The 24,992-nt window shown below is 35.6% G+C and overlaps 1 protein-coding gene across 1 annotated transcript in view; it reads left to right on the forward strand.

Annotated features, from left to right (window-relative positions):
* The window catches only part of LOC122788737 (collagen alpha-1(XIII) chain-like), a 396,594-nt gene that overhangs the window by 165,030 nt on the left and 206,572 nt on the right, over positions 1–24,992 (forward strand). Inside the window, exon 3 of the mRNA XM_044055630.1 lies at positions 2,574–2,624. Within this exon, the coding sequence (XP_043911565.1) occupies positions 2,574–2,624 (51 nt within the window). The remainder of the gene's footprint in view (positions 1–2,573; positions 2,625–24,992) is intronic.

The raw sequence follows: 24,992 nt of genomic DNA on the forward strand, positions 1-24,992 counted from the left end.
TAGTTAGGGATCTGGGAACCTGTGTTGACAATAAACTGTCTTTTGATCACCACATATCCACAGTTGTAAGGAAGTCATTTTTCATTATGCAGCTTATATCTAAAGGTACTGCATCCAGATCCAGGGATGAAATTGTTCCACTGTTCTCAGCACACTTTCAGCCAGTCATTGAGTAAAATGCCCCCCTTCTGCATGTACCCATCCAAAGACTTGTCACAATTGCAATGACCACAATGTTTTCTCACTAAAAAAAATAAGGGCCTAAATCAAATATGCACACCATCACAAAGCCTTATCACTCTTCTCAGTATCACACAGACTACTGAGAGGTGACCTCTGTCTTACATACACAACTTAAACATACCCCATTCTGTCAAACCTATTACACATTCACAAGTCAAGTGGTATTGTAAGCAGCTGCTCATAGGATCTCAGTCTCTTTTGCAATATAACTAGAAGATGTTGGAGGGATAGAAATGTATCATGTAGGATATCATCTTCCTCTCCACATAAATCAAAGGACTTATTTTGCTCTATACAAATGTATTAATTTGGATGAATGGATAGATAAGCAGAATTCACCCTGGTTTAGCACCCCTATCTCTCAAGGATAGGGGGAACATGTAAATGTCACAACGTATCCTTGTTTGGCCCATCTCTGGGTTACTTGTATGCGAAATATAGTAAATACCTATGAAAGTTCCTCTTTCTTATCACTCTCTCGATCTAAACATGGTTTTAAGAGCCTGATGTCACAGAAATACAGACAAGTAAATGTTATATACTGCCATGTAATGTTACTACATGAGTGCTTTCTGAAATAAAGTTATTTGATTTTTCCTTTTGTCCTAATCTGGCAGAGTAGATTACATCAGCAGGAAGTATAAAAGGATAACTACCGCACACACACATTTCTTTTGTGAATTTGTCTTCAGGTGATATAATTATTCACCATTCATCAAAAGATAGTTAGCAAAGAGTTCCAATTTCAAATTAATTAGTAAGTATTTGAGGAATACCCACCATGATACCTCTCAACCTCTTAGTGCAAGAAATCTGGACAAAGCCCAACAAAATGGGGGGGACAAAGCCCCAAAAATAGCGACATATTGTAAATATTGCTCTTATAAACATAAAAAGTTGCTAGAGTAATGGTCTGTTTTAACATGCATTTTCTGAAGGATGTGAAATCTGAAATTCAAATGTATGTCATTATTTAGTGACTTCAATCCTCAGATCATCCCAGAAAAAAAAAAAAAAATTATGAGGAACAGCCCAAAAATATCAACCAAAACTCTGGACAGGTGAGAGGTATGCCAACGTTCTAAATATGCATGGCTTTGGGTTTCATTAATTGCTTTGCTGCATTCAGATCAGCCTACCCTCTTAGTTTGTTTTGAAAACAATCATCTGCAGAATTCTTGTACAATGCACTTTGCTGTATCATTGTAAACCTTTTGCTTGACTGCCGCAAAAATTACTTTTCTAACAGGTATACTCATTACACCAGAAATAACTTTTTTTTTACATTCCTGTAAAAATTATTAGTCAAAATGAAAATTACCTTCTTGTTTAAAAATATTGCAGACTTTGAATGTTACACAAAAATTAGTTTTCCTGTGAACTAGAAAAGTGCAAGCATTAGCTCTTTTATATTTTCAAAACTGTTGCACAAAAAACACTTCCACTTTTTAATATGCACAGGAAGATTAAAGCGAAAGCACACTAATTAGTGGTTTTCTTTAAGAAACTGAGCTTCTTTAAAAGTAGTGAAATCTCTTATCTGCAACAGTAACCCATAGTGATAACACTGTATGATGATATGTTAATTTCATGTGTGTTTCTGAGTATGTGAGCGAGTTCATGGGATTGCTTCAGTAATTATTGTTCAAGCTAAAGGCTGTGTAGTGATGGAGGGGGTGTGGTTAATCAAATTCACTCCACATGTTTGGCAGGATTTTTTTTCTGCTACATTATGTGCTTCAGAAAAATTATGTAATTTTTCTGACATTCTAACACACTTGAGACCAATGTACTTCAGTAAAAAATATCTTGAGATTTCTTACGTTCTGATGCATTTGCGACTGTTTTATCTCATCCGTGTAAAAACAATGCTATAATGTCATCTTTTTGACATGTTATTTTGGAATCTTATCTGAACAACTTTTTTTTTTATAATACAGCAGCCTTTTTCATTAAATGAGTTTTCCATTAAAATGTGATTAAGGTTTCTTTTTCAACTTGCATTGTGTTGATCACACTTTTATGTAGTTTTATTTTAGCTATATGAGAAAACTTTGATAATAAAGTTATGGAGAAAAAAATGGTACCTCTGACATAGCACTCTTTCACTTACTGGTGTGTGGGTTTAGTTGTCCACTTAGTGGCATTAAAGACAGAAACAGAAAGCTGAAGTGAACGTGGTGTGCCATTCTCAATTTAAAATAGTCTGACAGTTTTTCTTTCCTATCTGTACCTCCCGTCATCCCTTTTCCCTCCTCCTCCTCCTAATCTTAATTGTCTGTCTGTCTCTCTGTCTCTCCCTGTCTTTTTCTCCCATTCTATCTTTGCAGGGACCTGCAGGGGAACCAGGTTTGTCCATCATAGGGCCTCGAGGTCCTCCAGTAAGTGACAATATTTTTTTTCTGAATACATTGTTCTAAAGGTTGAATGAGTTAGTGCAATTCTTTAATGTTCTGGCCTGTTTATAAAGTTTTGAAACAAATGTTTAATATGCACAGGGCTGCTTTTTTGCTTCAATAATTGTGTTGTAGTGCTTTGGAAAAGACAGTTGTACAGTTGATGACCTTCTAGATCTGCAGTAACATGTACAGTTGTAAGATCTTTATGTCTCCATACAAACGTTATTAGTTTTGCAAGTGCCACAAGTCTGGAGGTTGTTTATTTATTTATTTTATTTTACATTTGTTGACTGGGATAGTCCGACTGGATACATGTCCATTTTCAGCGGAGGCTCAGGGGGAAAAGCTCCTGTTACATAGATAAACAAAGTACTTATGATACAAGCATATATACAAAGTATGTACAATGTAGACCTCAAGGAGGGACTCAAGATTTGCAGTGTTTATGATATACAAAACCAGTAGGGTACAATAACGAATATGAGCAAAAATGCATACAGTACAAAAATTGAATGTTAACACAGATAAAAAAAGTAATGTCTTTCGGCTTTTCCCGGCTAGGGATCCCCACAGTGGAACTCTGGTCCACTAATGATTGGCAGCAGATTTTTGCAGTGCCGAGTTGCCAGCCCGACGCTCAACCTTCAAAGAAGGCACACCCATTCACTCACGCACAGGTAAAACAAAACATTAATAATGTTATAGGATTAGTTTTAAATATGTCACATTAAAAATATGGGATGGGATCCATCTCCCTTATGATCTTGGATTTGATAAAGTGGATAACAAGGATGAATGAGTGAAAACTCTCATTATTCAGATTCAGATCTTATGAAAGTTACGCAAAGATTTTAAAAGCCAACTTCAATGACATCATATACTACTGTAAAAGCTGTCAAAATCTTTGCAAATACATTTATTGACAGACGAGAACCATAGCTAGGAGTCTTGGGAATATTTCATCATTGTTAGTTGATATTCCTGAGATACAGAGAAACAGCTGCCTCTAAAAGCAAAGCTTTATAACTACTTTTAAGAATAAAAATGTTATGTCAGAAATAGGTGCTGTTGGCAATACAAAAAGATTCATTTGTTTAGTGCATCTGGAGGTTAAAATGCAGATCAAATTGAAAAGGGCAAGAGAAAAGCAACTCCAACTCACATCGTAAACCTGAATATTTATGATGAAAGACAGGCTCATAATAAAAATCCATGCTCCAAGCAAGAAATGCATACGAAATAGAATCTGCAGAAATTAGGGTGTCTCTCCATTATGACTTACCCTGAAAGAACTGTGCCCACTGCCTTTACTTCTGTGATTCCTAAATGACACTACCCAAGTGTCTGATACAATTAACAGGGCCATATTTAAAAGTATTTCTGACAAACACAATATCCTGGAAGTAATTGACATGCAGCACTTTATAAAAAGTCTAGTCACTTTGATTCAATATGTTATATTTGGAAATAAGATTCTTATTTATTTATGTATGTATTTATTTATTTTATTTACACTTTGTTGAAGGGGTTAGTCCCACTAGGCCAATGGACTCTTAAGGGGAGACCTAAGGTAATATTCATAATGACCAGGAAAAATGTGACCAGGATACCAAAGAAATTCCCCTAGTCTTTTCAATAAGTGCCATGAGATCTTTTACATCCGAGCAAGCAGCAAGTTTTGAATATGTGACTAATGTTTATGTGAGAGGTTATGCCCCATCTGAGGTCCCAAATGTGGAAGGTTAGGAGATTTTATCACTACAGTGCCATGGAAGTTTGTTACTCTATGGAATAGCACTGGAGGGCTGTGAGTAGTTGACATACTTTTCAACCTCTTAGTGCAAGAAATCTGGACAAAGGCTGACAAAACAGGGAGACAAAGGCCCAAAAATAGGTACATATTTTAATGATTGCTCTTATAAACATAGAAAGTTGCTACAATAATGAGATTTGCTTTAACATACATTTTCTGAAGGATTTGAAGTCTGAAACTCAAATGTATGTCATTATTTAGTGACTTCAGTCTTCAGATCATCCAGTGATTTGCCAGAAAACCACAAATTTTATGAGGAACAGATCAAAATAAGAGACAAAAATATGGACAATTGAGAGCTGTGATAGTTGGCTAAGAAGGTGCCAAATCTTTATTTGTGCAGTGAATCAAGTTAAGTTTCACAAAGTTGATGCCAGATAGATAATTCACAAATTCACTTAAGGCACATCTTATGATTGGCTGAGATTAAACAGGGTTCTGAAAAATAGTTCATAATTCATTTTCTAAACTGTGTTATATTCTCCCTCCCCCTTTGCATTCCCCAGCTGAGCTGACCATCATCTGCCATGATTCACCATTTGTGTGTAAATGTCACCAGTACTATCCTCCTAGGGCTGGGACCATACCGATGACAGGTCAGGTTCCCTATTAAATCAGCAAATGCTTAAAATAGTGAACACTGTTTAATCAAACCCTTTTAATCGAAACGGCAAAATCCCGAACACACGGAACAGTGATTTTGTTTTCCCAGGGAAAAAAAATCACTGGGCCGTTTTCGGGAATTTACCATTTCCTCCACTGTGGTGCAATCTTGGGGTTGGTATATTTAAGTAAGGGGTGTGGGGGGCAAAGCCCCCCACTTTATTTTGCATTTGTTTTCTTTTGTTTTTTTAACGGAGCAGTGATTTTTTTCCCTGGGAAAGAAAATCGCTGTTCTATGTGTTCGTCATTTTGACGTTTCGATATTTTAGGGTCGATTATACAGCATTTGCTATTTGAAGCATTCACTGTTATAATACAGACCCAGCAGGTCAGGCAAGGAAGTGGATCAGAGCATCCTCCAGTATTTTATCCATTGGTCCTGAGCACCAGGGAGGATTTTTAAATGGGCAGAGCTACTGACATCAGAGGGGCAACTCATTCTTGCCCCTTGTTTAATGCCATAACCTTGCCTGTAATCTATTTTGCAATTATGGCTCATCCCCATCACTAGGGATGTGTCTTTATTCTCCTTCCATCTCTTCTAGAGTGAGCAAGCCACCAAAGCCGCCCTCTTTTACTTTCCCTCCCCAGCTGCTCCAGAGCCTGAACTATTTTGTCCATCTCAGGTAATATTGATTTACTGTGTTCGTTGATGGTTTTTTTCTCCTGATGACAGTGGGCACGTCACAGTGGGTTAAAAAGTAAATTAAACAATTTTTTTATACAACGTACAGCCCCAAAGTCATAATCTATTGCGCACAAAAGCTTCACTATATAAATCTATGCAGCTGCTGTACTGTATATATTTTCCTGTTATGTTTTTTTTTCAAAAATTGTGGGTACACCCTATCAAAGTGAGGAATACTGATGCATACAGACACACTGTGCTGACAAATAGGCAAGCTGTTTGTTATTTGAGAAATTTCATTAATCAACTTTTAGTTGTAAAAAACATAAAAATAAAGACAAGTAGCCAGAAGTATGCTTAACTTATCCCTTTTTTGAAGCATACAATAAATCACTCTTCCTGACTTGCCAGGTATACTTTTAACTGCATTACAATAAATCAAATTTAAAATTTCATACTTGTATTGTTGCAGCCGAATTTAACCTAACCTGTGATTTTATTCTATAAGCTGTAATTATGTGGAACCTAAGTTAAATCTCTTCACAGATGAGAAAGCCTTGTGTTATCATTATGTTAAGACTTTTATAACCATGATAATCTGCTAGACTGCATACCTCACTATGAGATTTCCTCTAAACTTGATTTCTGTGAAGAATCGCTTCTCTGGTTTTAGGGTTCTGTGCATGTCCTTGGTCAGTTCACTATGCAATGCAAACAAAGGACGTTAGTCAGAGTGCTTTAACATCTGCTAATGCTGTTAACCATCCCTACAACGTCTGTCATAATGATAGTGAACAATCTGAAAAGGAGTACCTGCCTTCCTGGGAGTGAAATTGTACAAAGTTCTGTTTTTTTCCCCATGTAAACAATTTTAATCTGTTTTGCAGCTCTCTTAAAAAAATCAGTCATCCATCACATGATGAGTTAATGATTAAGGTTTCAAATAAATGTAGCTGCCTTTTTGTTAATGGTGGGAAGTATCTGGACATTGGATATATTTTTCACATCTCTAAGTTAATTTGGTAAGACTTTCCCTAGCTGTGTTTAGTGTATATTTTCAAAAGCTGTAGCTTTTTGCATTCTCTCAGTGGTCTGAAAAGATTACTCTCATGTATTTAAATATAATTTATCTTTGCAGACATACCTCTCAACCTCCTAGAGAAGAAATCTGCACAAAGACATATATAATGGGGGGCAAAGGCCCAAAAAGGAGGACCATTTATAAATATTGCTCTTACTAACTTATAAAGTTGATAGAATAACTGGCTTTATATTAGTATGAATTTTCTGAATGGTATGAAGTCTGAAACTCAACTATCTGTCATTATTTTCTGACTTCAGTCTTTAATGATTTGCCAGAACACCATAATTTTATGAAAAAGTACCAAAAATATGAGGCAAAAATCTGTACAGTTGGCAGGTATGTTTGCACAGAATTTTTGGTATCTTTGATAATTATCATTTTACAAAACCAAATTTTCTATCAAACAGATTTATGGCATGCTTCTCAAACGATTACTTAGGAAGTTATGGCATGATTCATATAGAAGGGGTTACATTTCCTTTGCTGAGGTGTTTCATCAAATGTTGGAAAGTCAGCATAGTTGAATGAAGATTATCGGCTTTGCCTGGATGAGATCTCAAGACAGCAGTGATTGCAAAATTGGCCCATTCCCCACAGTTCTTCAATCTAAGAGTTGATTTTATATGTAGATATATATATATATATATATATATATATATATATATATATATACACACACACACACACACACACACACACACACATATATATATATATATATATATATATATATATATGTATATATATATATATATATATATATATATAAATATATATACACACACACACACACACATATATATATATATATATATATATATATATATATATATATATATATATATATATATATGTGTGTGTATGGGTCCCCATCATAATGTCGAATTACCATTTCATCGACATTCAAAACAGCAAGATGAAAACATTGGAAGTTTACAGTCATGAACTCCTGGAACATTGTATTTCTTCTCTGGGAAAGTAAGCACTTGGCCACAGTGGTGAACTTTGCCTTTTTTCCACTGTAGTGTGGTCTTGGAGTTGCTATATTTAAATAGAGGTGTGGGGGGGGTGAAGCCCCCCACTTCGGTGGGCGTAATTTGCTTCCATTTGTAATGTTATGATTATTAGTAGCCAAGTGGTTACTTTCCCAGAGAGGAAATACGATGTTCCAGGAGCTTGTGTTTGTAAACTTCCGATGTTTTCATTTCACTATTTTGAATGTCGATGAAATAAGTTGACATTTTAAAGTAGACCCATACATATATATTTATATATAAAGCATTAAGTGGGGGGGGGGGTTGGTGTGCACTTTTTTTTTTAGTTTTTGATGTTTTGGGGATTGATCATTTGTGATTTGTGGTTTGGTATTTTAACATTTCACTGTAATAGAAGATGCATATATCTTGTGTACAGGATTATGTTTTGTAGATAGGCTGGAGCATTTTTTTAGTATGCATTCTAGACATTTTTATCAGGTTTTACTGCACCATTTCTTCTTAATCCAAACAGCAGTATTATTGCTGCATTAACATTTGTAATTTACAGAAAGGGAGAGCAATTGTCTAAAAGCTACACAAAACACCAAAAGAACAGCGGACTACAGGAAGTGGCAAAACACACTTGTAGCTATGTAAAACTCCCAAAGTTTATTAGTATTTATGCAAATCAGGATAAATTCACAGCGTTTTCATCCACAAAATACCAGACTTCATCAGATACAATCAATATTTGACTCCATGCGCAATATATACCCATAAGTCCTGTCAATTAATCAATCAATTGAATAATTAAACAATTTTAATTAATATACTTTTTTTAAAAAAAACATGAAACTAAAAACGTAAGATGCTAGAAATGCATTAAAATGCTACTAAAAAATATTTTATACATAAATAAAAATTTTGTGTTTGATGTTTGTAGACTAACGAGATCGTGAACAAATATATATAGCAGTTCATGTGATGAAATACAATAAATCAAGAGAATACCTTGAAATACTTAAAAATGTACTAAATACTAAATAGAAATTAAGTCTGACTAACTCGTAATTTAGCCAGTCTTAATTTCAATAGTGGTGTTAAGGAAATATTATCATTAAGGCTGGGGGGGAGGGTTATTGGCTTGAAAAACAACTTGCCAAAAAGTTTCCCTATAGGCCAATAGAGATTCCCATGGTCCCCCCTAAGGATCCTTGGACACTGTTTCTACAACAAAGAAGCCATACTTTGCACTGGGACAAATCAAAAGATGTCGATATAGGTCATTGTGGTGATTTTTATTATTGATGCTATTCATGTGCTCATAAATCCTACGATTGAGCTGCCTCTCTGTCTTTCCCACATAAAAACTTTGACATTCACTACACACAGCAAGGTAAACTAACCCAGAGCTATTGCAGTTGGAATAACATGGGGAAGCTATAACCTTGTTCCTAGCGGCAACCAAAACGTCTTCTTTCTGTATAATATGAGCACATTGCCTACAAGCACCACACTTATAAGTACCCTTTATTTTATGTGAAAGGGAAAGTGTGTAATTTGATCTTTCCAATAAATTTTAACTGTTCTGTCCCCTTCCAAACACTACCTTAACTGAATTTTGTTTCAGGTTGGGTAAGTCAGTCAAATCAAAAAATTTTTTGCACTCATTCTCGACTATATTTTTAATGTTGTAGGCGTTACCACTAAAATTAGTGATAAATGCCTTACAATAACCAACGTTTTTACCATTGAGTGCTCCATGTGTATTGGAAAAATCAATGCCCTTACCTAAAATGGGGGTATATTTGTCTTTCCTACCTTGGAAAAACCTTCTGTTGAATACTGGAAATAAGGGTATCCGGATAACCTCTTTCCAGAAACATACCTCTCAGCAAGGAACATTCAGACTGAAAATCTACCTCTTCAGATGTCATGCGACTAGCACGAACATACTGTCCTTTCACAATCCCCTTCTTTTGAAAGAAGGGGTGAGCACTGGTGAAACTGATGTATGTGTTTGAAAACATTGGTTTTCTGTGAATAGTGGATTTAAAACCATGTTGATATTTACTGATATGAACATCTAAATAGTCCACATCATCAAAACTAACTTTATGGGTGAAGTGAAGAAACGTGGCGGTATGATTAATACACTTGATAAACTCTTCTAATGTATCTAATTTTCCGGTCCAAAAAATACAAATATCATCCAAAAACCTGGTATATAGCACACAGTATTGGATGTAAGGACAATTATGGATACATTTCTTTACCCAAATGGAAACTACCATGTCAGCAAATATGGGGGCACAATTAGCCCCCATGGCCACCCCAGTTTCTTGCTTAAAGAATTCACCTTCAAAGAACAGAAAATTGTTTTTCAAAATCAATTCCACAATTTCCATACACATGTAAATCTCATTTTCCATTATATTAGAACTAGATCTTAGGGCCTCTTCCATCCAAGCAAGGCCTATGTCATGTGGAATAATTGAAAACAAGTCGACCACATCTACTGTAACAAATATTAACTCTGGTGAATAATGCTCCTGCCGCACTTTACTCAAAAATTCCCAGGAATTTTTCAGCAAATATGCCTCTCTACCCCACAATATTTTCATCTTCCAATCCAAGAATTTTGCTAAGGATGAAATTTTTGCACCCTCTGCAGCAACAGTAGGACATAGGGGTGGGACCCTTGAACACTTATGGATCTTGGGTATCCCAAAAATGGAAGGTACCCTCAGGCTGTTGTTTTCCAAATACTATAGGGCCCTGTAATCTATAACACCTTGGTCAAAAAGATCTTTTAATGCTAAGTCTATGTTCTTATATGAAATATTGACTTAATTGATGGACACCTTACTATACCTACTGTTGTCATTAAGTATGGAAAATGTTTTGCCCTCATAGATGATTTTGTCCATAAGGACCACACCCCCACCTTTATCAGGTTCCATAACACGTATGGAAGAATCAAAACATAGTTGCCTCAACAGATTTCTTTGTTTAATGTCCAAATTAGAATGAAGCCTGTTGCCCTCAAACATTTTCCTGATTTCTTTTTCCAACACATTTTCTAGGTTTTTAAGCTGGGGGTGAATGGGAGGATTAAAGGTACTTTTCTTCCTTGGTATGTCAAGTTCAGGAGAAATGTGGTTATTACCAAATATTTTTTTCCAAATTCAATTTACGAATAAACATTTTCAAGTCAAAAATGACCTGAGTCAAATTGCTCTTCTTGTTTGGAACAAATTTAAAACCTTGTATAAACAAATCAAAAAATTCATCCATAATGAAAAAATTACTATAATTGAAAACATGAAAACCTAATCTGGATACCACTTCTACATTGTCATCCAACTGTACACTCTGAATCACATTAGATTGCATTAATGATATCTCCTGTACCCCCCTCCCCCCTGTTGATAATTCCCCTTGAAAAAACGGTTGTAATTTTTGTTATGTAACCTATCTGATCAGCGGGGTAGAGGTTCTTGATTGTTATTGGAGGTATAGTCCCTATCATAACACACCGGGTTATCATTTTCTCTCTCCTGCTGATAAAAATTAGAATCAGAGTTGTACCCCACTTTACCTGTCTGTGGGACCTGTTTAGGTGAAGGATATCGTATTCCTTTTTGATACTCGTTGACGTCTCTATCTAATTTCCTGTATTTCCTATGTAAAATATCATCACATTTTTTTGTCAACCACATTCCTAATCTCAAAATATTTCTTTTTTTCAGAATCAACATCAAACAATAAATCCTGGGTAATACGAGAATTGTACATAGAAATTTTTTCTTGTATAATAACAATTTCCCTATCATTGTTTTTAACAATGGCTTTGAGAATGTCCAGGCCAGAAATTATCAAAAATGTTAACCAGTTCTTGATGGAACTCTGAACCTGCAATCACATTGTTCGGATATTTAAACAGCCTTAAACCTTTCGGTACAATATGTAAACAAATGCACTCGTTTAAATAGTCATTATCAATATTTAAAGATTTGTACCTAGTTAATTTTGATGTTTTGGGGATTGAGCATTTGAGTTTGATCATTTGTGATTTGTGGTTTGGTATTTTAACATTTCATTGAAATTCCTAATAGAAGATGCATATATCTTGTGTACGGGATTATGTTTTATAGATAGGCTGGAGCATTTTTTAGTATGCATTCTAGACATTTTTATCAGGTTTTACTGCACCATTTCTTCTTAATCCAAACAGCAGTACTATTGTTGCATTAACATTTGTAATTTGTAAAAAGTCTTGATAAAACAGAGTATTTTCATAAGCTGTAAGGCTATGAGGTCTCTCCAAGCCTGAGTAAGCATAGTAACACAACTTGGTTCAAGGTGCTCCATTGGAGGTGACCTGTATCATCTTAAAACAAGTGAAGGCTTAGAACACAAATCAGATAATCTACTAGACTGTTACTGTCTCATGACAGGAATGTGAAAAAAAAGATGTATAGTCTCGTATATAAGAAAATCGATCAGGTATATTGGTGTGTGTGTGAATGTGACTGTGTGTGTGGAGTGGATCAGTAAGAAATTTAACATAATGTGGGGCAGCATGAGTAAAGGGTTAATGCTTTAAGTAACAGTAGGAGTAAGTGGGATTAGAGAGTTTTAATTACTTTTTTGTTTGTTTATCCTGTTGTTGACCAAGTTAGCCTAACTAGGGTTGCAGACTCTTTTCAGGGGAGACATAGTTGGAATCCTAGAGGCATTGGCTTTTATTATCCTTTTCACAAGTAGAAAATGACATTTAAAAGCTATGGCTTGAACACCTTTAGTATGTAGACCCTTATAACCTTAGAATTGTTACGCTTCTTCATGACTCATGATCACAAGTCCATTTGACAGCAATAAAACATGCTTTGTTGAATGAAACAATGTAGAAGCAAATGGTGGTGTGGCTTATAAAAAGAAATGTATTTTGTCAAAGATGAAGAATAAATGCATATATTCTGTCAGTGGTAATATTTGGCCTTGACCAAGGAGTTGTTTAATTAAGAATTGAAACCTTGTTTGTATGGTTCCTGACTATTGCTCAGCCTGCAGGGGTTGCAGAGCTCTGCTTTCACTCAGTGAATAAATTGCAGTTTTCACATGCAGAATATCTTTTAAGTGTATTGATAGTGCAGTCTCACATGTGTAATGAAATTTGAACTAACTCATCTGATATGGTAATCTTGTTGCAGCTCATGGTAAAAGTAACCAATTTTAGATGATATTCCAGTGCTGGTTACCCCTCATAAATCTGAAGTGGCTCATCTGATATGGTAACTTTGCTGCAGCACATGGTAAGAGTAACTAATTTTAGATGATATTCCAGCGCTGGTTACCCCTCATAAATCTGAAGTGGCTCATCTGATATGGTAACTTTGTTGCAGCACATGGTAAGAGTAACTAATTTTAGATGATATTCCAGTGCTGGTTACCCCTCATAAATCTGAAGTGGCTCATCTGATATGGTAACTTTGTTGCAGCACATGGTAAGAGTAACTAATTTTAGATGATATTCCAGTGCTGGTTACCCTCATAAATCTGAAGTGGCTCATCTGATATGGTAACTTTGTTGCAGCACATGGTAAGAGTAACTAATTTTAGATGATATTCCAGTGCTGGTTACTACTCGTCATCTTGTCATCCATTACTTTGTCATGGACATTCCCTTTAAGTCTTTATATAAATTAATTAAAATGTTGGTTTGTTTCATGGCATATGAGGGGGGCAGGCAGTGAGAGGTAAGAAAGAGCTTCTGCAGGATTCAAAGACAAGCTGTCTAGTATGCATAGCTACACAAGGCGGGCACATGTAAATATGGTTGCCAGGGGTATGAATGAGAGGGTTTTTAGGTGCAGAGTCTGCATGTGCTGCATATGTATGTATCAGTAGTGTAGCTAAGGTGGGGCGAGAGGCACAACTGCCCTGGGTGCAAAGTGTTGGGGTGGTGTGGTCAGGTGATCCCAATATCTAATTACAATACCGATATTGCATTTGCTGTCAAACCTGAGCACTGTAGCCCTCCATGTGAAAGCAGTTTCCAACAGTTTAAAAGTATAGCTTTTTTTTTTTAACTAAAACCTGAAAGCTGTAGAGCTCTGCATATAAGTATTTGTAGCAAGGAGTTTGCTATAGTTTGTAAGACGACTTTTTTTCTTTTTAACTAAAACATGACCGCCGTCATGCTCCATGCAAACAGGTATAAACTGTAGCAACTGTTTAATACATTTGTAGGAAACAGTGTGGTACAGTTCATAAGAAGAAATGATTTTATATATATATATATATATATATATATATATATATATATATGTGTGTGTGTGTGTGTGTGTGTGTGTGTGTGTGTGTGTGTGTGCACATATATCTAAGGGATGTCCATTTTTTTTCTCTTCTGAAGAGCTGGGAGCGCTGGTTCATTCTACTTGCACAGGGCACTGGGTGAGCCACCTATACTTCTGGTGTGTATATTTGATTAAGTGTATGTATCTGTGTTTGCATTTCGGGGTGTGCATGTAAACCTCCTGTGCCTTGATGGTCACCTCTACACCCATCCCATGAATGGACAGCTAGTATTATAGCTGTCAAATTATGGTTTAGTTCAAAATACTTTAACAACTGACAAAATAGCTGTCAGACCCCAATTAGGTATTTGACATTGTTTTGTATGTGTGTAGGTGTGAGTTTTGCTTATGTATTTGCATGTGGATATACATTTGGGGGGTATGACTGGGAGTTTGCAAGCATGTGTGAGCTAGTGTGTATGTGCTTTTGTGTGTGTGTGTGTGTGTGCGTGTGTGCGTGTGTGCGTGTGTGTGTGTGTGTGTGTGTGTGTGTGTGTGTGTGCGTGTGTGCGTGTGTGCGTGTGTGTGTGTGTGTGTGTGTGTGTGTGTGTGTGCACTTTGGGAAGAAGGAAGTCTGTGCCTATGTGGTCTACAGGGCCTGCGCTATTTCACAGCACGGTTTGGTTAGAGGGATCATCTGAAGATGACAAAACTACTCAGCGGAGCAACTCCCAAGCATCTAATTTATCTTATAATATGCTTCCCTTGTGGGAATGTGCATGACGATATTCGTAAACAGGCACCACAGCACAATTCAACACATTGATGCAATGCAAGTTGCATCACTGTGCCAATGTATTTGAATCCCACACCTTGGCTGAGAGATTTGTTTTATTAGCTAAAAAAGTAACCAGATCAGCTGCCTGAAAAGTAGTTGCAGTGGATATTTTGAAAACATTTTCAGCCATTGTGAAGTCATTTCATAACTCATTAAGCGTAAAAATGAGTCCCAAGTGGATTTTCATCACAGAGCACACAGTAGAAGCCTGTGGCCCTTACCATTTAAAGTACAAGCCAACATGATTTCTTGACTGATAGTTCCCCATATACATTTCCTACCACGCATTCATTCTGCATTGACTGGAACTCGTGCATTTTATGCAGATGATCTGCAAGTGACGATTTCTGTCTGAGTGAGGTCTAAAACTTAGAACAATAAATAATATGACATATGTCTCTGCTAAGCAGGTGACTTTTTCATTACAGTCTCTCCTTTTTTGCAAGTAATGACTTGAAGCAGTGCCAGCTGACCTACTGTTTTGAACATGTCACAAAATGAATGCCTTTTATGCATTTTAACACTTCTGACAGAGATGTGAAAGCTAAACATCAATTTGACTTGCTCATGTTTCATTTCTTCAGTCAAGAATATCAGAACTTTTCATGAAAGCTTGTTGTTGTCACCAAAATGTAAAGAACCTGTCCACCTGCACCCCACAAATAAAAGGGTTTACCTTACTTACAGGTCAAGAGGTTAAAGACTGTTTTGGCTTAACACAAACTGTAACTCAGCTGGAGGGAGTAGAATTTGATATGTCCATGTAAATTACTTGAAAATGAAACAACATTATCAAGTAACAGAAACACTGTTTATTAAACAAAGGGTTATGATTTTTTTGAAGTACTTCTTAAATATTTAGTAAATGTTGATAGTGGCAACTCTAAAAGAGTGTCTTCAGGAAAAAATCAGTGCAAAAATGGTACAGATATAATTACTCAGCTAAAATAAAATAAAATAAAATAAAGAGTATGTATGATAAACTTACTGATAGGTCAAGTTTTTCTTAGTTATATAGGCACAGATAATGCTTCACACCCTCTATTCATATCATGACCGTCTGTGCTCCTTCACTGGTATTTGTTATCTGACTACTGCAGAGAGGGAGGCTTTTGCTTGCATAATGTGCTGAACTTTATAACTGGGTTTAGAGTCATTGCCAGCAACTAATCTTATGAACTGGGAAATTTCAGTGAGCCTCGTTTTCCTTGAAGTCTGTAAAGTAACTGCAGCAAAGAGAAACCAGATATTCAGGTGTCATGGGACTGTAGCAAAAGAGGCACAATTTCTCTAAGCTATCAAGGCAAGATAAGTTACTTGAAATCTAGGAAATTACAGAGCCCTACTCATGGATTCTCTGGGGGAGATCTATGTTGTTTACAGGTACTGTGCAATACTACTACCCATTTCATAAAGGGTACCGAGAAAAGACCATACTGTTCCCTTCCTATGTGATCAGCACTGGTTAACAATCAAATACTGCATCTCCATTAAGGTAGGTCTTAAGCCCTACAGCGTCTTGCACAACTGTGACACCCATTGGCTTAAAAGAAATGCTCTGTCCCCATCTAGACAAAATAAAATTGCCACAAGTTTGCCAGTATAGCTCTCATAATAAATGTTATATGGCAAATCTGCTTACATTTTGATCTTCATTAACCTTTCCAACGTCTGTTTCCTTGAAGTTGACTGAAACCGGTGTACTACTGGACACTGAAGGTTTGATGATCCACTGAAAGTCCTGGAAATAAATCTTCTACTCACATGTCATCATCTCAAGGAAATAATTTTTTTAAGAATCTTGGCTTATTTAGATATTTATTCTTTTGATAGTTTTTGTAACTTAGAATAGATGGGTTTATTTAAGGGATCATAAAGTGGTTATTTATGAAGATCACACCGTAAATAAATGCTGTTTACTTGAAGGCTTGATCACCATTTCTTTCGGCTGTTCCCATTAGGGGTCGCAACAGCGGATCATCTGTTTCCATTTCTTCCTGTCCTCTGCATCTTGCTCTGTCACACCAACCACTTGCATGTCCTCTCTCACCACATCCATAAACCTTATTTTAGGCCTTCCTCTTTTCCTGTTACCTGGTAGCTTCATCCTTAGCATCTTTTTCCCAATATACTCAGCATCCCTCCTCAACACATGTCCAAACCAACGTAATCTTGCCTCTCTGGCTTTGTCTCCAAACCTTCCAACCTGGGCTGACCCTCTAATATACTTATTCCTAATCCTGTCCAACCTCGTCACACCCAGTGCAAATTTTAACATCTTTAACTCTGCCATGTCCAGCTCTGACTCCTGCCTTTTTGTGAATGCCACTGTCTCCAACTCATATAACATAGCTGGTCTCACTACCCTTTTGTAGACCTTCGCTTTCACTCTTACTGGTACTGGTCTGTCACAAATCACTCCTGACACTCTTCTCCACCCACTCCACCCTGCCCCTACTCTCTTCTTCACCTCCTTTCCACACTCACCATTACTCTGAACTATTGACCCCAAGTATTTAAACTCATCTACCTTCACCACCTCTACTCCTTGCATCCTCACCATTCCTCTATCCTCCCTCTCATTCACACACATATATTCTGTCTTAGTCCTGCTGGCCTTCATTCCTGTTCTCTCTAGAGCATATCTCCACCTCTCCAGGGTCTCCCCCACCTGTTCCCTATTCTCACTACAGATCACAATGTCATCTGCAAACATCATAGTCCACGGTGACTCCTGTCTGATCTAATCTGTCAACCTGTCCATCACCATTAAACTCAGAATCTGTGGTCACATAATGCGAAAACAGGATTCACTAAAAATGACACTGATGCTGGAAGAAATGTGGGGTAAAAGAAGAAGGGGATCAGCAGAGGCTAAAGTGGATAGACAGCATCACTGAAGTGATGAGTACGAGAATTTAAAGAGAAGCAGTTCTAGACAGACAGGCCTGGCATGTTAAAGTACTTGAGGTCATGAAGTGTCAGATTCCACTAAATGACTAAGCAACAACTGTGATTTTAGACTTTCTGTGCCTATATCATAAATGACTGATTATTATACTCTGTTTATACACCTGGCTGGTTCCTCATAAAGTCTCTTGTTTTATATCCCTATTCACACCACTCTCATTCAGTTTGTGTAAATAAATAGTTACTAAAAATACATTCTTCATATGAATAGAAATTCTTCTATTGCTCATTAGTAGAGGTGACCCTAATCTAGGACCAAGTGTAGCTAAAAAGGTATGTATTTCATTAATTTTCTGATTACCCCCTTAATCCAGATACAAACTAAAGTAAAAATGAAACTTGTGCAAAAAGATAAACAGAAGTATCCAACAGACTCTGGGAAGCAATAAATAAAAAATACTGAAGCCATTTATTATGAAGCGCTTTTCGTTGCCGTACTATGGCAATTTCATCAGATAGTTACACACAAATCATCATTCAAGTTTAAATAGTAAACCAAATCACATGATTGACTGTCAGTTGTTTTTAAAAGGATATCACAGTTTGTTTAAAGTACAAAGACAGTAATAAAATCAAACAGTGTGAAATTTCTTTTACACTTTAACTTGGATTCAAACGAAGGTACATTGGTAAACCCACACATGTACCCAACAAAGTTCCCACATCATTTCAATTTTAAAAATAAAAAAAGTTTTTATAAAACTGTTAATCAAGTTAACCCCTCATTGTAAACATCAATATATATGTCACCTATGCAGTACATGTACAACTTCCCTGCATGTTGTTAAAATCTGTAGTACTGGTTCAATGTGCAAGTCTCAAATATATATATATATATATATATATATATATATATATATATATATATATATATATATATATGCCTTCCACATCATCCTGTCGTAATATATATATATATATATATATATATAAATATATAAATGACAGCTTTGATTGCAAGTTACTTATTTGAAACAAAATCACACTACATATGTAATTTCTCAAATGTTTATCATTACGAAATGCCTTATTTAAACACATGTTGTGTGATTCCAAAAGCAATGTATTAAACAAGACGGGCTAAATTATACAAAAAAGTGGATATATATATAATGTTATACCAAAAGTATATAAAATGTTTAATATACAATATATAATATTATGCCAAAAGTACCACCATTCACCTAATCAATGACAATGCAACTTATCTTTTTAAACTTCTGAGTTTCAGTAAACAAGCTGTATTTTAAGTGTCATTAAGTCCGGGACTTGAAAATGCATTAAGCTTGATTTGCCATGCTAGTTCTCGTTCCTCAAGTAATATATTAAAAGGACCACCTCTAGGGTCAATATTTACTTGGTCAATAGCTTTAAATAAGAATTTATGATTTTCATTCAATACTAGATGTCTTGCTAAAGGATTATCACTTTTTATTTGTCTCAATGGCATAGGTATGTTCATAAACTCTTTCACGGAACCTACGCTCAGTCTTCCCTACATAGAAGACTGAGCAAAATTGACACCTAGCAACATAAACAACTTGTTTAGAGTTGCAGCGAAATTTGTGTTTCAACCTATATTTCCTCCCATTGATGAAGAATGTTTCACCCACTTCCATAAATTTACACATTCTGCAACAGCCACATGTAACCATACCTGTTTGTTTAATTAAACATGGTGTTGCCTTCCTTTCAAGGAGGTTCTTAAGGTTGAATCCTTTTCTAAACAGTTTAGGAAGCTCTCCAAATTTGTTAATCAGGAGCTTGCCGTTAGTTATAAACTCCCAGTTTTTGTATAGGATAAATCTAACTGTGTCACTATCCCTAATGAAAGTAGTGATAAAACTGGTCTTGGAATTATTGCCTCTTTCTTTGACTAGTGCTTGTTCCAAAATGGGGTTCTGGGTAACTTTAGACCCCAAGTCTGGTACATGATCAACATTGTTGTATGATATTCTTCTCCTTAAAATGGGCTCAATCAAACCAGTTTGTCTCTTGTAAGTGACCTCGGTGACTAAAGACTGTACTAAACAAACAGGGTATCCCCGCTGTTGGAACATATTACTCAACAATACACATTCGTCACTAAAGTCAGACTCTAGTGTAACCATCTTACAGCACTGATGTGTTGACCCTTCACTGTAGAGCATTTTTGATGGAATGGGTGACAGCTCGAATAGTGAAGGAAAGAGTTACAATACATGTCTTTCCTGTAAACTCTTGACACGTATCTATTGTTGGTAATATCTTTGTATAATTTAATGTCTAAGTATTCTATACTCACTGTGTTAAAATTAGATGTAAACCTAAGTAGAGTTTAGATAGGTCACAAACAACTGAGCCTGGTGTTCATTTCCATGAAAAATGACAAAAATATCATCCAAAAAGCTTTGTACTTTAAACAAACTGTGATGTCCTTTTACAAACAGCTGACAGTCAATTGTGATTTGGTTTACTATTTAAACTTGAATGGCGATTTGTGTGTAACTATCTGATGAAGTTGCCGTAGTATGGCAACGAAAAGCACTTCATAATAAACGGCTTCAGTCTTTTTTATTATTGCTTCCCAGAGTCTGTTGGATACTTCTGTTTATCTTTTTACCCCCTTAATCCAACTGAAAGTCATGGGCAAGTCAGATCTTATCGTGGAAATCATTATGCACAAGGCAGTGAACCCAATCCTGGACTGGACAACAGCAAATTGCAAGCTGTGTACATGTACTCATTTATTCATGGCACATACACTTATGGATAATTTAAAGAGGAACTCTACAGGCAGTTTTGCAGTGTTTCATCATGTCTCAAAATATTGCTGGAGAAAAGTCACTGCATTCAACTTTTCAGTTTTGTAGAAATGGCAATGTTGCAGATGTTGTATACTGAGATATATAAATAGCTATATCTATATGTATATCTATATGTGTACATACATGTATATATATATATATATATATATATATATATATATATATATATATATTTAGGAGGTGCTGAGAAGAGGACAATGGTGCGTTTCAACTTTGTTTTATATTGCTTCTCAAAGTCTGCAGAACCTCAGGGTTTTGTGTGTGTGTGTGTGTGTGTGTGTGTGTGTGTGTGTGTGTGTGTGTGTGTGTGTGTGTGTGTGTGTGTGTGTGTGTGAGTGTGTGAGTGTGTGTGTGTGTGTATATGTACATATATATGTATATATATATATATATATATATATATATATATATATATATATATAATATTATATTATATTTATATATATATATATATATATATATGGATCTAGGACTAATGCTCGACTACACGTTTCCACGAATCAGAAATGGCCTAGCACAGTTTCTCGAAAGTGCTTTTCGCGAAACTCCAGAAACAAAAAACATTTAGGAGGTGCTGAGAAGAGGACAATGGTGCGTTTCAACTTTGTTTTATATTGCTTCTCAAAGTCTGCAGAACCTCAGGGTTTTGTGTGTGTGTGTGTGTGTGTGTGTGTGTGTGTGTGTGTGTGTGTGTGTGTGTGTGTGAGTGTGTGTGTGTGTGTATATGTACATATATATATGTGTATATATATATATATATATATATATATATATATATATATATTATATTTTATATATATATATATATATATATATATATATATATATATATATATATATGGATCTAGGACTAATGCTCGACTACACGTTTCCACGAATCAGAAATGGCCGAGCACAGTTTCGGGAAAGTGCTTTTCGCGTAACTCCAGTAACAAAAAACATCTAACATTAAAAAAAAAAAAAAAAAAACAACAGTAATCATGTTTACACGGGGACAAGCCCCCCTACTTTTATATTCTCAGTCCAAGATCGCACTACAATGGGGAAATGGTAATATTCCCTTTTCCTCACTGTGCCATGATCTTAGCAATAGATATTTCCTCATTTTTTTTTGTACAGTTTCATGAAAGTGCTTTTTTCAGTGAAAAAGCACTTTCATGAAACTGTGCTTGGCCGTTTCCGATTCGTGGAAACGTGTCGTTGACCATTAATCCTAGACCCATACATATATATATATATATATATATATATAGTGGATTCACAGAAATGGAGACATGCTTTATATCAATGCATGTTGACAAAATTATGTTGGCATGATACAGCACATGCTTTGCAGCTGATTGTCAGAACATGCAAAGAAAAGTGCTTTTTAATGTGGGCAAGCCTCCATGCACCTACTACACTCCCTCTTAATTACATAAAGTAACTCGGTGACTACACAATCCCCATAGAAAGGGCATATCCCCCTACCCTAGGGACTGTTGATCTCACATATGTTGACCAATGTGGGTCAACAATACACAGGTCAACCATGTGACTTTGGATATGCAGCAGGACTCTCAGAGATGTATATATTTCCATGAGAAGAGTATTAAAAGCATTCTTCTATTGCTCTTTCTATGCATCCTGTAATATCTTCTAGTTCCCATTCACACCTCATATTCATGTTATCTCAGCAGCACTAACAATGTAGAAGATATTACTGCACAGAGGTTTCCTGATGCTTCTGTAGTAGCTGCCCTCAATATTCATTCTTCTTTCCGTTTCAAGAAACTAATAAATTATGGATAGTTGTATGATCTCCTGATTTTTTTTTTTTAATTTTGTCAGGCAGTTATTACAGTTTTACTAGTAGCATAATCTATACCCCTGCAAGTGAGCATGTAATTATGCCTTCTCATGTAGTTTGTGCAGGAGTTTTCTATTGCAGTGAATGGGGCTGGGCTTTAAATATATATGGTTCAATGGAACTTTGAGGGCAATAAAGGCAATTACTTGCACTGGAGGACCTTCAGTAAGTACTTCTGATGCATTCTCAAAGCTGACCCTAGGATCTTTGTTATTCTTTCACTTCTGTCTACTATTGTATGCATTCCATCGACTATATTTCTTAACTACCTACTCCTACTTAGTTCCCATTATCCCTGTTTCATACCACAATTAATAATTTCAGCCCAAATGTCAATCCTCATCTTCCCTTTATTTTCTTTGTATTACTGTTTGCTACAACCTTATGCAAATGCACAGGTTATCTCATTTTTCTCTTCATCCTATAGTCACAAATTCTATGGTGCACAGTTAGCATTAGTCATTTGTTACAACTAATTTTGTATATAAATATGTGTATGCAACAGAGATAAAAATATTATATACAATGTGGAAAATGAAAATATACCGTCTATTGTCTATGTATGTAAATATTGTAGCTTTTCTCTCCAGGCCTACACTAAAAAAGGGTATCTATCCCAGAAGGACTTTCTTAGTCAATAAAGATAAAATACATTTTTAACAAAGCTGTTACCTGAAGGTTTTGTGTTTCTTTTGGACAGTCTCCTAAAAAGCCTTCCAGAGAAACTAGTTCCTTGACCTCTGACAACCATTAGAGACTTTGTAAAGCTATGGGCTCAAACTCCGTACATGTAATGTCCAGAAAAGTAACCTGACAGCATCACACCTTTCAAACTCTTAGCACAGGAAGTCTGAATAAAGCCTAAAATAATTGGGGATGCCCCAGAATATTAACATACATTACGTATTGCTCTTATAAACTTAAAAAGTTTCTCAAATAACATCATTTGTGTTATCCTGCATTTCCTGAAGGATATGAAATCTGAAACTCAAATGAATGTCATTATTTAATTACTTCAATCTTCCATCTTTTGCCAGAACACCACAAATTTTAGAAGGAAGAGACCAGAAATATGAGGCAAAAATCTGGACACTTGAACTATATGGAGAATACTACAGTGATGCATGCATTAGACTTGTGAAATTCATACCTTATGATCCTCCAGGGCTGCTCTCTCACTCATTAGTCCCATTAGGTTATAGGGGAAAAATGTGTTTTGTTTTCTGAAATCCTTATCTGCTAGATATATATTTTATTTTTGCATACTTCCTTTATAGGTATAAATATCTAAGTTTGGTTTATAAATTATCATGAACAGTTGTCTTTCCCATTGTTAAAAATATTACACATTTACCTCAAGGGTAAAATTTGATTTCTCTTATGGCTACAGTTTCATACTATATAACATATTTGAACTCAAATTTATTTGAAAAAGAAAACACATTTTTGTTAAGTGTAGTCTCTTAGTTAACATTATTTTGATAAGTCAGACATGTTGCTTCCTTAGATTGTGAGACAAGCATTGTATTGATGTATCCTTGTTAACCTTGTTATACACTATGTAATGGAAACTTAAACAACATTGTAGACATTGTAAAAAAATAATCTTAGTTTACATAATACGAAAAGCACAGTCATAACACCTATTCAATTTGTAGACATCCTTCCTTCACAAAAATTAATTCTGTGTTGCAGATGTCAAATGACCTCTGAATGCAATATCAGTGGGAGGATACATTATTGCAATGTTCTGTGTAAAGCTTGAAGTAAGAAACAGTAAAAGCAAAAAGAAATGCACAAATGTAAGTTTTATCTTCATTCCACCTGTAGTAATTAACACTGAATTTTATTTGGAAACTTGTGAAACATAAGCAGAAGCCAGGCAGGTTTAAGATTGCTAATATATGAAGTAGTATAGTAGATATCACTGCTTTATATATGTATTAGCATAATAAAGTATATGGGGTTAAGCCATTCTAGTATCTTAAATTTAGTATTAATTTATTCAAACTTTGTGAAATGGCAATGTGCTCAGCTCCAGAATCACAATGGTCTAAATGAGTATAAATGTTAGAGGTGGCCATGACAGGTCAAAAAAGAGACAGAGGCCATTGCTTGTGACAAAATTAGAAACATTGTGCTATTTTTATCACTAAAGAAAGATGGGTAGATATTATTTTATGTTTAAATTTACATTTTTAAAGAATGACTCATTATGACCATGAGACATCTTTTTAATATGCATGAGTACATTTCAATGGTCTAGGTTTTCATATAATGCCGAGATTTTTGTCTCATTTTTTGATCTGTTAATCATAACATTTGTGGTTTTCTGGAAAATCATTGAGAACTGAAGTTACACAATAATGACAGATATTTAAATTCAGAATTCAAATCCTTCAGAAAATGCATGCCAATG

Source organism: Protopterus annectens, chromosome 14.part0, assembly GCF_019279795.1.
Source record: "Protopterus annectens isolate FY-2018-M chromosome 14.part0, PAN1.0, whole genome shotgun sequence".
Classification (NCBI taxonomy): Eukaryota; Metazoa; Chordata; order Ceratodontiformes; family Protopteridae; genus Protopterus; species Protopterus annectens.